The sequence below is a fragment of the Mesocricetus auratus genome, unplaced genomic scaffold (genome assembly GCF_017639785.1).
Source record: "Mesocricetus auratus isolate SY011 unplaced genomic scaffold, BCM_Maur_2.0 Super-Scaffold_100676, whole genome shotgun sequence".
NCBI classification, from domain to species: Eukaryota; Metazoa; Chordata; class Mammalia; order Rodentia; family Cricetidae; genus Mesocricetus; species Mesocricetus auratus.
The window spans coordinates 33289174-33306705 of record NW_024429266.1 but is presented as its reverse complement, the minus strand read 5'-3'; the positions used below and the strand labels follow the sequence as shown (position 1 = coordinate 33306705).

Sequence of the window (17532 nt, the reverse complement as noted above, 5' to 3'; positions counted from 1 at the left end):
TCATCCACCATGATCAAGTAGGCTTCATCCCAGGAATGCAGGGATGGTTCAACATTAGAAAATCTATCAATGTAACCCACCATATAAACAAACTCAGCCTGCTCTTCTAAAGTACGTCTGTTCACTGATGGAGAAAATGACCCTACAAACCATGGTTCATCTCTTTTCATGCTTATTTACTCGGCTAGCACAGTCCATCCTCTCCTGCTCTCCAGTAGGTTTCTTCTTAGGATTCCCACTAGCCATTGTATTTCAAGGTAATTCCCACAGACTGTAATTCCTTCCAGTACTCTAAAAGTTTACTACCTCTTAAATGAGGTAGGCTGTCTGTTATATAGGTGTATTTGCTTTTTATATAGGATAATTTTCTTTGACCAACTATTCTTAGTTCCTATAAGAATATCCTTATCTCTAGCCCTTTATGTTCAATTTTCTTTTCTTGCACTCCACCTTAGCAATGCATTTCTTTCTAAACACCATCAGGTTGGTGTGTTTCAAGACAGTGAGAGTAAATTGGATACAAGTGACAGTATACTGACTCTGTCATTATCTTCATCATCATTCTCATGATCTTTGCGAACAACATCAGGGGTCTAAAATTCATTGGGCCTCTATGGAACTGGATGTTTTAAATATTTAAAACCTTCTTGGAGATCTTACAAATGTCAGTGTAGTAGATGACTCATTCACAGGGTAGAACTTATTTCTCAACCCCATATAATCAGAATGTGGTTGTATTACTTTGCTTTGGACAAAGGATTAAAGGCAAAAGTGACAGTGTGACAAGTGCTGGATGATTCCTCAAGAGCCATTACCTATCACCTCTCCCAGCTGCTCCTCTCTCCTCTTTAGGAAAAATCACACCCTCAGAGTATTCTTCTTGTTCTGTTCTTTTAGCTTTGGCCTTAAAATAAATGCCATTAGGAGACAGACCTAATGACCCCTTGCCCATCTTCAGCATAAGTCAAGTCTCTTGTAACCAATCCACACACATGATCTGAATAAATGGCAATTTTAATCTACTGAATATTATTCTACTTTCTATGCACAATTGTGGCAATTGTTAAATAATACATATCAAGAGTTTCAGCTGTATTTCATATCTGAGCTAGCAGTTATGAATTTAAGTATCTTTATCAAGAATACACAGTTTACTAAGTGATGAAGTCTCTGTTCTTTCTAGTCTCCACTTTCCCTTTATTCTTTCACTTTACCACAATATCATTTCTAAAGATAAAGCATGATTGTGTAACAGTGATTTTGTGTATCATTTGTAAAGATAAATCATTATTGTGTAGCAATGATTGCCTGATAACCCAGCGCCTCAAAATCCTTAAAGGCCTAGCATCTTTATCATAAGACACCCTGAAGGAAGACCTCCTATATTCTATACTTGTGAAGCTGACACTTTCAACTTAAATTCAGGACTTTGCATTCTGCTTTCTTACATTCCACCCTTTGTGGCAGAGACTAGAAAGTAGTTCAGTAGGCTATTTCCATTTTCTGTCTTGGACTCACAGATGGCCAAGCTTCCCTGCTCCCCACACCCACAATTGTCTCTTCATATTTAGTCATGTAACTGAGTTCTAAACAATAGAAGGTGAGCACAGGCCCAGGGCATGGGGTACAGAACTCCTATCCATTTCCTCATGTGTTCTCTTCCCTCGCCTACCAGGATCCAGAAAAGGGTTGGACTTCAGTCCTCAAGGGATGGCATGGTAACTTAGGTCAAAAGAGTCTCAGCCCAGAATGAAGTCCTGAAGCAATCTGTTTTCACCCTTCCTGTCAATTATATTGTAGTGGGAAATGAACAGAAAAGGGTAGAATGCCATGTTGCAAAGATTTGTGGGACTGTTTCAGCACTTAGCCTAATACTATCTGAATTATATCAGCCCAATTTTCCAATGAGGTGAAATTTTGTCAACCTGGTAAGGGTCTGTTTTGGTGACTTGTATTCTGTGAGTAGTCTGCATGGTCAAATAGCTGTGCTCAACTGGTCTCTCTTCTAGATTTTTGGATACACATGGTAAATGACACTGTTCTCATGGCACTGATGTTTAGGCTACTGGATCTTGTTGGGGAAGGTCTCCACAGTGAGAGCACCACGTCTGTGAAGGATTTATTTTAAACTGTCCTATAACTATGAAATCAAAGGATTAACTCACACTACAGAGAGTAGCACATAGATTTTAAGTTATAAATTTGATTTATACATGGATTTTCATGTAGTAAAACAAGTTCGATAGAGTGAGACTACCTCTCCTTCTTTGCTCTTTCTGAGTTCACCTGTCTTCATTTTATCGTTATACAATTATCTAGATTTACCACTCTGGTATTTTCCATATTTACCTCCTTCACAAAACATTATTAATCTTCTATCTTGAAGTATAACAAATCTATTTTGGTAATCTCCAAGTAATTAAAGTATTGCTATTCTACCAATTTTACTATTGAGGAAATGAAGCTCAGATGTGCCAAAGTGACTTATACAATGATAACATCTATCAGAATTGCAGTGGAAATCCAAGCAGCCTATTTGAGAGCCTGGAGTTCCAACAACTTCTGTAGGCTGCATCTAATTCAGTCCTACACAATCCAATTGTTACTGAATAGTTTTGTCCTCTTACTCTGTCTTTCTATGGTGTAGACATGGTGCTCAGACAGGAAGGTGATGTAAGATGTGTTCTGTGCCCCAAAGATCTCACAGACAAGTGACAAGCAAAGATAAGTAAGCACAAAAAATTGTAAGTCCCATTACAGAAATACAAAGAAGGGGATGGGGAATCTTGGTAGATGTAACCAATCCTCTGGCTAGAATCAAAGTGGATTTGTTTGAAGGGTGTGTAGGAACTCGGCAGGGAGAGATATAAAGAGCTGTATTGGTGGAAGACACGAGGCAAGGAAAGACATGCTGTTAAATGAGTGTTCTGTGCCTGTAAAGATCTCAAGCTGTGCATTAGGACTGAAGCAATGGGAATGCAAACTTAGTGGCCTGAGTTCAGTTCTCACTGACTATTGGTAGAAGTGGGGAATAGATATATTTGTGCATGAATTTTATAAGGAAAAAGTTGAGATTTATACTTTGGGTCAGAGGAGCCAACTGAGAAGATAGAGTTCCAATGAAGACAAAAATACAAGAGGTCATTGATGAATCCAGGAGAGGGGAGAAGCCTGGACTTGAAGTTGAACTATAGCTTGGATGGGGACAAGGTCAGAGCAGAGGTGGCATTCTCAGCAGCAGCATGGCTGCTCAGGAAGGACCACAAGAGACACAGGACAGTAGTAGAACAAGTTTTGATCTGGTCATTGCTTTACCACTGAGATTAAGACTAGGCATGAAAAGTCAGAGAAAACTGGAGCAGATAGGATTCTTGGAGAATCTGGAAAACAAAATTCAAGCCATCTTTCCTATATTGAACATAAATAAAATCTATCTAGATTCTCTCCTCGTTTTTCTAAACATTTCCAACTCTTGCAGTTGTGTTGCTTCTGCTCCTAAAATGTGACCCTATGTCCTGATGTGTGCCTGTGACCTAGAGGCATAGCTGCTCACCATCCAGAACTACAGAGAATGCTTCGAGGAGGAAAAGCTGGCTGTTAGAAACTCTAAGATGGGCAACAGATACCAATCTGTGACGGTTCTTAAGAACTCTGAGAGTGAGCAAACAAGTGTGGTCCTTGGGAACCAGAATTGGTTTAAGGAGAGAATCTTGTCAAAAGAAATTTCATTTGCTTTCTTTAGTAAGAAAGATAAAACCCAGAGAGTTGGGGTAAAATAAACAACAACAGCCTAGGAGAGGATTCTTGTGGGGAAAGGGAGGAGAAGGCATGAACCTCTGGGAGAGTGCTAAGAACTCTAACAAGCACAGAGAGTTGGAATGACTTAGGCTTATCCCAGAAAAGGTAGAGTCAAGAGCAATCAGTGAGACTAAGGGGGAAAAACAGATTCCACTGCAGAAAAATCTTCATAGCACTCAAGAGCTGAGGCAGGAGGATGACCACGAGTTTTAGTTGGCTTCATAGTGTCTTCCATTCAGTCTGATAAAAGAGGAAAGAGAAGATGATAGAAAAAGGAGAGAGGCAGGGATGAGAAAGAGGAGAATGGAAGAAAGGAAGGGAGAAAAAGGTGGAAGGAAGGGAAAGAGATCGTCATAGATTTTTAAGCTCCTGCTCAATGGAAATGGGCTTCAGTAAATCCCAGTGCTGGGAACTGCTCCAACCAAGTTGTTTAACTACCATTGTGAGAATGTAGAAATGGTTGTCTGTGCTAGTTGGGAAATGACTGATTTTGGAGTTTCCTTATAGTTCAGACATCCAAGTATTCCTTTGCTCTTATGATGTGCCATTTCATGTCATCAGACTTCCTTGCATGCCCAGATACTGTCTGTGCACATTTGGCTCCTTGTCTCAGGCTCATAATCTCCATAGTCCTCCGATCTAAGCTTCTGCTCTGGCTGTGACATTCAAGCACCAGAATGCAAACGGCTCTACTTTAGTGCTTGAAGAAACCCAAAACTATATTGTCAGCCTCAAGTTACATTTTTCCCCTGTGAAGTCACACATGCATATGACTTTTTCATAAACCAGGCGACTTTGAAAGACTCTTACAGCCTCCTTGCCTCTCTATGCCCCCTTAATCAAATTCATAATTTAGAACAGACACAGAACCAGCAAGTAAGAGCTTGGCTTCCCTGCCAAAGTTTACCTCTGTTACTAATAAACCAATGATGTAGCCCATGGTGAGGGATCATTAGGTGTTTACATGCCTATGTGAATCCACAAGAAGCCATTCCCCAAAGAACCTTCTTTCCGGTCCTTCCTTCGTCACTAGTATGTCCCCAGGTGAGGCCCGGGCTCTCCTGACACATGAGGAAAATGAGAATTCTCCCTGGCCCTGGGGTTGTAATGAAGGTTATGCCAACACCGTTTTCTTCCCCTCAAAGTCTCCTGCCCAGGGAGTGGAACTCTGTGCTCACTCTGAGTCACTGACATGAAGAGCTTTGCAGGAGTTGGGGACAAAGAGGTAAAACTCTGGTTTGAGGGAGAGCCTGGAAGGGGTCATAATCATGGTGCATTAAACAAGAAATAGAGGAAGACAGGACTGGACAGCCCTAAGAGATTCCTTCTTCTCCAAGCATGCCTTGGCTAGACCAGCCCTAATCTCCCACCGTATTGACTACAGATTACAAAATAGGCACAGGACTCCCAGCACGACAGTACAATGTAGTGTGGAAATGATATCAAGCAGGACTGTCTGGACACATGCAGGAAACCTTGTCTGTCCCCACCCCACCCCCAAAAAACACTTTAAATACAAATATGCAAAGTTTCCCAAATAACTGGTTATTTATAGTATTCACAAGTTTCCTTAAATTTTGTATAGATATCCCTTGAAATATGAGATGTTTCCAAATGGACATGTATATGTGTAAATCAGTTTCTACCTGTTCCCAAAAGCTAGGGCCAGGGATTTGCTCAAATTTACTTAACACTGAATTTTTATAAGCCATTGTCAGGCAAGAAATAAGATACTGTAGCTGGGAAATGACATTAAGTGTCCCTCCAGTAGAGGATCCGGTTTACAGAAATCTGATTACACTGTATCCTGTGTAGAAAAACACAGTGGTGCAAAGCCTACACATACAGAACTTGCCATAGGTACACTGTTTCAGGAAAGCCCACTGTGGCTTCCTCCTGCTCAGAGTTCCCCAGAGCCTGAATGCAGATGGGGGATTCTGGTGGAAAGAAAAGATTGCAGGAACCTGAAGTAGGACAAGCCACCATACAGCCCTTTGAGGCCTGTCTTCTGGGTGTCAAGACTGTATTGGGGTGCTAAAAGGAAGAGGAAGTGCATGCAGATATGGTGGGGGTATTGTTTCTCTGGGAACATTAAAGATCACTATCTTAGATTTGTTTAACTGCACAATAATCTTAGACTAGTCAGGCCTTCTATGTTGGGTACTGAGTACTGAATTTTCATCCTGGTTTTGAGACAGCCATTACCAAAAATAGTCATGCCCAGGTACAGTGGAAGACTGTATCTCAAGGAATAAGGCAGAGAGCAAAAGAGGATGTTCAATAACTCTCACCACTTTTCAAGGGCACAAGGGTGTGTAAGCCCACATGTGTTGTGTACACATGTGTGTATATCACACATATGCATGCACAAATGTTGACTGTTTATACAAATACTTCTTATTTATGAATACTATTAATATTAGTGTAGACAGGATTTCTTACTTTCTCTACTCTATACTTAAATAAACAAAACCAGTGCTAAGTTAGAGATAGCTCATTGATCAAGTACTTTCTGCTCCTGAAGGACTGGAATTTGATTCCCAGCACCCATGTTGGATGGCACACACCCACCTGTAACTCCTGTTTCGGGGATCTGATGTGCTCTTATGCTCTTATGGCCTCTGCAGGCACACATGTGTACACAAACAGAGAGAGAGAGAGAGAGAGAGAGAGAGGGAGGGAGGGAGGGAGGGAGGAAGGGAGGGAGGGAGGGCAGACAGACTGATAGAGAGACAGAGACAGAGGTATACACATGTCTTTAAATTAAAAATAAATGTGTTAACAATGATAAATAAAATATTTAACCAGTTCTGGTTGTCCTTGCAGAAGCAGCAATTTTCTTTGACCCCCTCCCACTCATTTCTTGTATAGCAAGATCAAGAGACTAGAGGAATTCTCTTCTTTTGGGTGGTCCGCAGTCTATGCAGCAGTGCAGACTATGCAGTGATTACTTTGCTCACCAGCACTTCCTGTGTGTGGGACACCCCTGCCTCAGATAGTTTACTATCCTCTGGCCCTCTCTGCCTCCTTACAGTCCACTCACATGCTCTCCTATATATGTAACCTCTTAGGGCAGGCTCCATTCCCTTAAGACTGGGTCAACCAGTCAACTGAATAAGTATGTTCAATTGTATTTAGCTTGGGGCAGGGATGAGATAGTATGGTTGGAATCCCCATCTCACACTGATGTCTAAACCTTGATCTGAAAACTTTCCTTCACCATCTTCCTCAGCTGTTCTGATCCTGCAGAGAGAGTTGGGTAACTGACATTGAAGTCAATCTTCTCCCAAAGCCTTTTATTGCACTACAGACCTTGGCCACACCAAATGACTTACTTTCATTTACTGGCGTATCAGGAGGGCTGATTCCCCCAGCATTAGTGGAGTCAGTTCATTTAGAAACCAAATAGGTGCCCAATCTTCATAGGCCTTGCTGTGGGCCACTCACTGTTCCGAGCTCTGTGTACTGAAATAATTTTCTTGTGAGAGGTGTGGGAAGATCTGAGGTGGGACAGTGCAGCAGATGCTGAATAAAGAAACAAAAAATGAAATCTCTTACCCAGAAAAAGCTCATCTCTTGAAGAAATGGAGAGAGAGAGAGAGAGAGAGAGAGAGAGAGAGAGAGAAGAGAGAGAGAGAGAGAGAGAGAAGAGAAACAAGTGTGTGACTAGCCAGTGTACCTGTCTGCTTGAGTCTGTGTCGTGACAGTTTCTGGAAGCGGTCTTCCTCGCTGCTCTAGAGTGTCTGTAAGTAACAATTCATTCATGAATAAAATTAATTTTTTTCTTGAAGCAAAAATTAATTCTCTTTTTCTTTGCCTGACTGACTCAAGATCTCTCTACTAAATCTTGTCTGAAAATATAAGTGATCTTGCTCTCCCTCCTCAGCCACCCTGGAGGCCCTGTTAGTTCCTTCATTTTCTTCCTTTCTTTGATGTGTGTATGAATAAGTAGGCACTATAAATGCTAGGCAAGATTGTGGAGTTCAGATAACAGTCATGGGTGCTAGCACTGGACTTCCACTTTGTTTGAGACAGGGTTTCTTGTTGTTTCCCACCATAGACATCAGGCTACCTGGTCCGGGAGCTCCTGTCTTGGATTCCTATTTTGCTGTGGAAGCTTTGGCATGACGGAAACACTCACTGAACCCCGAATTCAGGGGATTCACAGTTGGGAGGTCCCCATGCTTGTATGGCAAGCACTTTACCACAGAGCTCTCCTTCCAAGTCTCCCTTCGTTTCTTGTACATCTTAATTCAACCTGGATATGACCCTAAAAGGGATGGGGTTATCTGAGTAAGAGTCATCATCAGGAGGAACTTGGGGCTGGCATTCTAGTTTAGTACTATGATCTCCCTCCTAGCCATCATATGCTGTCTTCCTCCAAGGTCTTGAGAAGCCTATTCTGTTATTCACACTGCTCCTGATTCCCTGGATGTCATCAGGACCCCTCTTCTCTGCCTTTTGTATCCTGTTATAGTGCCTAGAATTCTTTTGACAAGAGACCCTCCATAAGTATTTGGGTATAGATTCCATGAGCAAATTAATTGTGTGGCTAGATTGCTTTAAACCATGTTTTTAGGAATGAATGACACTAGATTTATATTTGAACCACTAGCATTATAGAACTTTAACAAACTACTTACTATTTTCTCACCAGGGAAATACTGACAGTCATTTTTTTCCAAAGGAGAAGTGAAGAATTTCATTTGGCATTACCTTCCTTGGACACACAAGTACTTTTAGTTTGTTTAATGTACCCCCATTGTAAAATGGTATGCCCCTACTCCTGAGAGATCTTTAAATTTGCACCCTATAAGAAACCAAAACCCTAAAATACACCTTGGACATTTTTGGAGCAAAAACGGTAGAACAGGAAGAGAAGGGGCATACCCTTACATGTCTTGACACTTACAGTTGCCACATGGCATTGGCTGTCTGAGTCCTAATCACCTGAAGTATTCCAGTAGCCCCACCCTACCAGCTCTCCCTGAGAAATCCTCCAGCCACCCATCAGGGCTTGTCTATTACATTTTATCAGCCCCCAATCGCATCTTTGCCAAATAATCTAACATTTTGTCCAAATGAACTCACCTAGAAATTCAATCAAGTCAAAAACTGTGTCTCCCTTATTTCATGGTTTGTAATTTCATGAAGTCCAGTGAAATACTAAGCAGAGATGTCTCTCTAAAATGCTTGTTGAAAATACCAGTTGCTCTCCTCTGAACTGTAGGGGTATGTGTTCTCATTATACCACTGCTCCAAGAGAACAATATGCATTTTCATTTAGTTCTTTATCGGCCTCAAATACCAGGACTTCATACAGGCATGCTACATAGGTGTGGTTTATTTTCACAATAGGGGATAGGAGTTTGCAAAAAGAGAAGGACAAACTGAGGCTCAACTTCCAGACAATTCTGGAATAAAATTCCCTGATTTACCAAAATGCCTCACGTTGGGTCTACAATCCAGATTAATATTTATGTTGGAGTGGCTATACAGTTAGGGAACCATGCTACACTCTTAATTAATGAAACTCTTAAGCCATTTTGTTTATTCTAGTCCAATACCCTCATTCCTCTAATATGAGAAAGTATATCTGTGACTATAACTGCAAGCTAGCTCATCCTTGCCATATGCCTCAAAGTGTGATCAGCTTTGGATCACAACATCAGTTGATGGATATTCCTTTCAATCTTCTGTCGTAACAAGCTCCATGTAACCAAAATGTAAGGCCTGAAATGATTTTGGAGATCAAGCGGTTTACTTGGGTGTGGTCTTTCTCCAAATGTGCTCCTGAGAACCATGGCCCCTTCATGGAGTCCTGCAGCAGCATGGACTATCTCTATCTTAGTTTCTGTAATAAATGCCTAAGAAATCATTGGGATGTTCCTAAGCAGGCTGAGGTTGCCTTTGCTTGCCATTTATTTATGTGAATTGTGATCTCTTAATTGGTGATGGTGCCTCTCCCAGGGTTTGCTGTTTATCCAAATCAGTATTTGTTAGTCGGCAAGACGTGGTCTGGATGATAAATCAGCTCTGGTGCTTCTCCTGTGATTGAATCCACAGCTGCTCTCTGCCTCCTCACCTCCGCATCTCCCAGGAGGCGCCCACAGGCTGCTCCGAGGCCCTGCAGCCTCCTCTGCTTTTAAAGTTTTCTCCAAGCTGCTGCAACTATTCTTATGAGTTCATGTGCCTTGTACTAATAATTCCTAAATTTAACCTACCTCACCTGCTACTCTCTTCCATTTGTAACAGTTTCCTTTCATACTATCTATTGCAGATGCACTGTGAGGGATGGTGGCTTCCCATGACACCATATCTTCTCATTCATCCTGGTCATCCTTTCGTTTGTTTCTCTTTTTGGAATGAGGTCTTAGTATGCAGGCCCAAACTGGCCTTAAACTTGTAATCCTCCTGCTTCAGCCTCGTTATTCTGGGATTACGGGATGTGCCACCAGGTCAGGCTCTGCACCATGGTCCATCTTGTTCTTGAAGCTCCATACCCTGTGTGTGATCAGGGCAGTACTCCTCAAGCTTCAAGGCCATGGTTGCTCATCAGGGATCTTGTTCAAATGCCAATACTGATTCTGTGGGTCTGGGGAGACTTGAGGGTCTGTCTTTTTAACAAATGGTAGGAAGATGACAATAGGTTTAATCCACTAACTCAGGAAAGTAGATGAAACACTTGGTCCTTCCTGACACCTTCTTTCAATGTGACCTAATGCTAGATCTCACTTTGCATCCTGTAGGATTCCAAGCAGATTGTGTCTTCTCAGGCATCTCTCTGTGCTTCCTGCTGGAAAGTTCTTTTGCCTTGCTCACCGTTGCCATTCACCACATGTTCCACCTCTGCCTCTGTGATTCTACAAGAACTTGGCTTTGAGTTGTTTTCTTCCGAGGGTCTAGAAATATGTGGAGTTTTCCAAGAATACAATGTTCTCATCTGCCAATGCAATTATTTGTTTAATGGCTAGTCGTGTTTTCATCTCAGACTTGTGATGTAACCTCAGACCATTCCTTTCCATAAAGAATTAGGTTTGCACAAAGGTAGGGAGGCCAGCATTCTCGGGTCACACTTGACTTTTCTTTTCTCCCAACTACCATATTACATGTATGATTCCTATCTTTCTCAATTTTAATATATTCTTTCCTATTTTTAAGTGTTTTATCATTGTGGTTTGGATTTTTTTTCCAATCCCATGATTAGCTCTCTATTAAAACTTTAATACAAAGAGAAATAAAAAAAAACATACTGCTCATTACTTTGATTTGTAGGAGACAGAGAATGGAACATTACTGCTAGAGTGTTTCGAGAAACCATATTTACATTTGCATCATCTCAATTTAGGGGCTTGATTAGGTTGTGCGTTATGATGAAGATGCACTTAGCAGTCAAAGGGAAGTGGCATGGGCTAGAGTAATGAGCAGGAAACTTCAAGCCAGGAGCCCCAGTGCTATTTCTGGCTGTAACTGGCTACCTCTCTGACCTTGAACAACTCTGTCTCAATGCCAAAGACCCTAAAAGGCTCTATCTGCCTTGTGGCATGGCTGTGAGAGGTGAGGCACTGAGTGTTTATTGTAGTGGGACTATGAAGTGAATCAAGGGTGAGGGCAGTTGAGGGTCACAAATGGAACTGGAGACAGGATCTCTCTTCCTACAGCTCTTCTAAGTAGTCTGCTGAGAGTGATGTCTAAGGGGTGGACTGGTGATTCAGACTGTTTTTGTGGGAGAAACAAATGCTGAGAGGTTAGTGAGTGGGATTTTAAACCTTCAGGTAAAATGCCAAGACCATCTTACTGCTCATGAGGCTTAACTAGACAGAACATACTCTTCCTACTAGCACCATCACACCCAGGGCCAGGGAGCTTGCAGTGGTCAGCCTCTGGAGGACATGCCGGAGGAGTGCTGCTGTGCTACCTCTGGCAGCAGGAGCAAGAACTAAGCCTGTGACATTTCAAATTATGCCAAAAGTCGCCTTGCTCCCTAGAGTAGCCCTCGTGACCAGTAGAGTATGTGTGAGAAACATCAGTTGTTCTGCACTTGTGACTGTCTCTCCATAAAGAGGCAGATTGAGGGGTACAGGTCAAAGTGCTTTGAAACAACAAGAGAATTCTCTCATTCTTGATGGGTTTCTATATGCTAAGCCCTCAGAAGGCTTCATAACAATCATAGCTATGGTTCCCATCTCATCTTACCATTTTTGCCTGGACTAATATTTATTAAAAACAATCTAATATCAATAAATAATACTGTATCAATGAACTCATTTAATTTCACATCAGTCTTGAGGTGGGCACTGTTATCTTCACTTTACTAATAAGGACATTGGGAAATAAGGCTTTTAAGTAGTTTTCCAAATATGATACAGCTGATAAACTTCAGTTTCACAACTGGAACCCAGAGCATCTGGCTCTAGAGTCTTAACCCGTAAGCACCTACACCTATAGAAAATCAATGTAAGGGAATAAGCACCTTTCTCGGAGTCCATGGGTAGAAGGGCTGAAATTATTCTGGAAAGATAAGCTATCTCCTCAGATTGAGAGTTCACTCTGATAGTTAACTAAGAATACACCAGGTCAGGTGGGTTAAAAGTAGCTGTTAAGCATCTGCAGCTAGATGAGAAGGAAGGTCCCCTTCCTGCGGTTGAGAGAGTTGCCAGGTAACTCTGCACCTTGTATTCCAGCCCCCTCAGAAAATCCTATTCTTTGCTATCAATTGATTCTCCCTTTATATAGAAAGCATATATGGATGCCATCTGATTTCTATGTACCAAAATATTCCTTAAATTATAAAACAAAAGACTCATTTTTGAGACACCATAGTTTTCCCACAAAGTCTTTCTGATACTCTCTGTTAGCTGTTTTCTTTTCAGTCCCCTTGAATAGTAGGAGAGAAATTTGGGTATGACTCAGTGTCTATTTTCCAGTTTTCTGTGACCTGCCTTAGTCAGTATAAGCTAGGTCCTGAATTTGCCAGAGGCAATTTCCATGGGATCCAAAAAGAAATGGGACTCAGAAAGAATTCCCAATGGGATAATATAGAGCCCTACAAATATCTATAAAGGCAACATTTTTGCTTAATCACTGAAGGCAAATCTCCCAGAAAGCTCTTGGAGCACTGGTGTGTGACCATTGTCCTCCAGCTCCACCAAAGGGTCACAAATCAGAATGCTGCATTGCTTTTGGAATGACTGGTTACTGTGTCCCCAAGTACAGGTTCATGTGCAATAACTGACCCGGGGAAAACTGAACAGCACAGTGTAAGAGCTTGTCACATTAAATGATCAGAAAACCATTACTACCTGATAGAGGGTTGATGGTGCAGAAGAGATTAGAGATACTCCCCATGGGCCTGTTCTGAGCTGCTGCCCAGGCATTAACTGACTGCTAAGCTATCCAGACTTGGGTCTGGGGCTTAAGTGAGGGGGAAAGAATCTACCAAGAAGAGAAAAAGGAAGCAAGCTAACAATGGCCTAGTTCTCTTTCCCATAGCTTTTTGAAGTTCATGGTGGTATTAGGATTCCTAGCTTGCCTTCCAATCCAATATACTTAATAAAAAATATTTTTCTGAAGACAGGGATTCTGTGAGACTTGAATACACCAAATCATGGAAGGTAAATTAAATCTCATTTTACTGAACTGGAAGAATTCTCTGCTAAAATACAAGTTTTGTTTTTTTGTAAGAGGTATAAAAGATTGCCCTAAATTACCACATAGAAAGTGTATGGGGGACATGTGCCTAGAATTCCACATACTTATTGAAAGTTGAGTTAATGCTGTGCTCTGGTTCTTCTACGATTCTGCTTTTGTCTGAGCAGTTTGATTCAGCCCTCGGTGATTCAGTATGAATCTCTGCTAGATTCTTAGAAGAAGTATAAGGACTAATTCCACTTAAGTAAAGGGCAGGAGCTGCAATCTCTTCCAGAATTGGGCTGGACTGGGCACAATGTATACATATGGCCAGTATGGTGAGGAGTGTTCCCCTTTGCAGTATAGTCTAGCACCCAGAAATATGTGCCATTCCCACATCTTATAGACAAACTAAACATGCCTTCTTACCTTTCATGTGGGTTGTTCCTAGAGATGGGCCTCTTCCCATGGTCAAAGCTAGCTTCATTTGGTGTTGTCAAGGTTTAACCCTAACCATGTAGGCTCCCCAAACAATAGGAAAACTTTCCTTCCTTCATTGCATGGCTAAGTAATTACAACTCATAAAAGTCCCTAACCCATTAGTTAAAACAGGGCCCAGCATTTGACTCTGACCTCCTCCTGCAGCCTGAGTCGCATGCCGTCTGCATGCTGCCTGCATGCCGCCTGATTTGTCCTCAATTTATAAGCAGAACAATCTATAAATAGAAACCCTTTTGCTAAGTCCCCAGGAGGCATCAGCAGGTTTTCTAGTCTGTATGTGTTTCCTTTCAAAATCCAAAAACAAAAACAAAAACAAACAAAAAAAACATGGCAGGCTTATTTCCTGGCCCAGTGTTTCTCCACATTCAACTTCTAGTTCAGCTTGAGGGCATTCTTATCAGTTTGGGCTTGCAGCTTGACACAATAGCTGGACACTGCCTAGGCTGGCCTCTGTAGGAGACTCCACTCACCTGTAGATCCTGTACCTGGTGGTGAACCCTTGGCGGTAACGCTCCATGAAATCAGCATACTCCTGGGCACGGTGGAAGGGGCCTCGGTCTGTGAGCAGCCAGTCCAGGGGAGCCTGTGCAGCCGAGGAGGCATGCTGTTCCGGGACCACAGCGGCCACGGTGGCTGAGACAGCCAGCACCCATCCGGGCACGCCTAGTGCCAACAGGACTGCCCATGGGGCGGCCTCCGGCCAAAGCCCTCTAAACTGAGAGCTGTGCTGCCACCTCATGCTTCTCCCAGTCGGTTAGTGTCTTCATTCTCTCGCCAAGCTCTCCGACTCGGTGCTGCTCCTCCAGGGCTCCAAACTAGAAAAGAAGAGAGATGTGAGGTGGATACAAGTCTGTGTCCCATCTGAGAGCATCGTACATAACTGAATGGTGAAATCCTCCCTAGTAGTGATGAAATGCAACTTATGCCCTAAGACATTGAGCTGAGCTTTGATAGGTATGGTTTTATTTATCCAAACACAAACGTAGGAAGAAGCACCATGTCAGCATCTTACAAATGAGAAAAAGAACCTCGGATTAATACAGTGCCTTATGTCCTCACAGCTACCAGGAAGAAAGTTTGAGCTCAGGGACTATGAATGGCAGCTCCATTCCTACCTGGGCTCACTAAGCATCACCCCTTTCACAAACAGGTTCAAGTATTTCTGTAATTGCTTCATAGAGCGTGTGATGCCTTCCAGCAGCAGCCTCATGCTTCAAATGGAGACTTGCTGGAGAGGAAAGTACTTTCACCCCTTGGTTGCTCTGAAGCTGAGAAACCTGAGCAAATCACTCTCCTCTCTGGATCCAGGTGGGTTCTAGAAATAAACAATTGACTATGCAGTAGCTAATACTCTTCAGATGTTAGGCATCCAATTTGTTCATCTGTTGAAGGTGGTACAAGGATGGAGTTAGAATGGGGGATAAGAGGACACAAGGATTCCTTCTCTCCTCACTAGGCAAGAGAGTCCCCACAGGGGCCACTTTGTGTCTCTTTCTTCCATCTGTCTAGCTCAGCTAACTCAGAGCATTGAGCATGCTTGCAGACACCCTTCGTGAAGGAGTGAATATTATTCCCTGCTTTCTCTGGGTTGGAGGGAAGATGCCAGCAAGAAGGTTGCTTCTGACTTTCTCCTTTTCTGGCTTCCTGTGACTCATCACAGACCTCTGATTTCCAGGGCCTATACTTTTACTAAGGACAACTGGTCACCTTTATCAACTTCTAGATGCAAGGAATCATTCAGTACTGCGGAGTTTCCTGGAACTGCTGCCCTTTCTCCAGTCTTTAATTTCTAGCAAGTGCTGTCAGAGCTCTGTGCGTGTCCCCTGGCCAGCACCACTTCAGCATGTGCCAGAATGACTTCCAACACCCTGCACCTGTAATTCATCGCTTGAAGATTGTCTCTGGCTGCCAAAATCCAGAGATAGGATGCCTGGGGGTGAGGCAGATGTGGTAATTCTCTGAACTTTCACTCCCCTGCAAGGGCAGACAAAGAGGACTTCAGTACTTCATGCTGCCTTCCAGAGTCACCCCAGGAGCACTCTGGAGATGTGTCAGCTCACTAATCCACAGAACCTAAAAGGGTTTGCTGGAGGTAAGTGTGAATCCTGGAATTCCCAGCTCCAAAGTTATACTGAACCTGAAATACTGAGGCCTCAGAATTGGTACTGGATACTTTTCAGAGTTTCCGTATACAAGGATGGAAGGGCAAAGGGGAGCCTGAGAATATGGGTACTCAGATAACTCTCCTTCTCCCTGGCAGTTATTGACCTGGAGCTGGGTGCTGAGAGATACTTAGAAGCTGGACCCTTTGTTATAATTATGAAGTCATATTATGATGGGAACCAGAGGAACTGAGCTAGAAAAACAGGCAAAATGTAAACCTCATTCTTGCCAAAGAATGTTGTACTGCTTGGAGAGCCAGAGTAGGGGTAAGAGACTGTCCTCAGTTAACCAGCCAAGTTGGGGTGCTGGAAAAATAATGACACACCTGTCCCTTCAGAGTTTAATACATGATAACCTTCTCAGAATTAAAATAGTGATGCTAGTTCACAAAATTGGACAGGTTGATCAATGAAGTAAGAGAGTTCAATACTAACGCTTACACAACAGCTAGTATATAAAAACCAAGCCAATGCAGACTAACTGGGTAAGAATTGAATATTTTATACATGACACTGAGAACTTAGTTCCATATGGATTAAAAAGTTAACTATAAAAAGTAGAATGATAGAAGTGGTTTTTTTTCAATAAGTTTGCATTACCAGGAAGAAAAACTAAGAGGAGGAATCATTCTTGCATGTGGAGGGAGTAGACAATTTTTATACTGAAACAATTTGACAAAGATGCTCAAAATATTTCTCATTTAATCATTCACATATTCATCTAATGAAGAAACATAAATGAGAACTTGCAAATGCAGACATTATGCTAAGAACTGGTAATGCAAGAACAGGTGCTTATTGCCTTACCTGAAACTCTAGTATTAGTGATTTACTCCTTTTATACAATATTGCTGTTTCTTAAAGATGCATTGAAGGAGGGGTAGGAAGTTTGTTCATTTGGGAAAGTGTGGTTCCTTGAAAGAGGAGGCCAACACAATGCACACGGTAAGGCAGAAATCCACAACCATGGGTGAAAAGACACATGGGAACCAGGGTTCTAAAGTGAGTCCCCAAAAGCTCTACATACTTCTGTGTATGCCTTCTATAATTCTGTTCCCTTGAGTGTGGGCAGGGCCTGGGAGTGAGATGGATTATCAGACTCGATTAGTAGACTTTGAGTTAAAAACTTATGAATGTAGAAGTTGAAATTTCAGTCACTTAAGTGATGGCAAATGCAAATATAGACTTGTGGATAACTTTGGACACTATCCTACATGGGTCTGACCTCATTGGGTGAGACTTTAGAATACAATAGTGGCACAAGCTGACCAAAAACAGAGCAAACCAACATGCTATGAAAGTTATGAACTGCCTATGAAAATTATATATCAATGAACCAAAAGTGACATCTAGACTTGAGAGCAACCTTCAGCCAGCAGCTAGGAAGAAAGTGGGAACTTTCATTATATAACTGTAAGGAAACAAATGCTACCAATAGAGA

At 42.2% G+C, this 17532-nt stretch overlaps 1 protein-coding gene across 3 annotated transcripts in view; it reads right to left on the bottom strand.

The window, feature by feature from the left end:
* Window positions 1-17532, bottom strand: part of Brinp2 (BMP/retinoic acid inducible neural specific 2) — a 103047-nt gene that overhangs the window by 34175 nt on the left and 51340 nt on the right. For all 3 annotated transcript variants that reach the window (XM_040737737.1, XM_040737736.1, XM_005071324.4), the window contains one exon: window positions 14400-14744. In XM_040737737.1, coding sequence (XP_040593671.1) covers window positions 14400-14668 — 269 coding nt within the window. In that variant the 5' untranslated portion in view covers window positions 14669-14744. The remainder of the gene's footprint in view (window positions 1-14399; window positions 14745-17532) is intronic.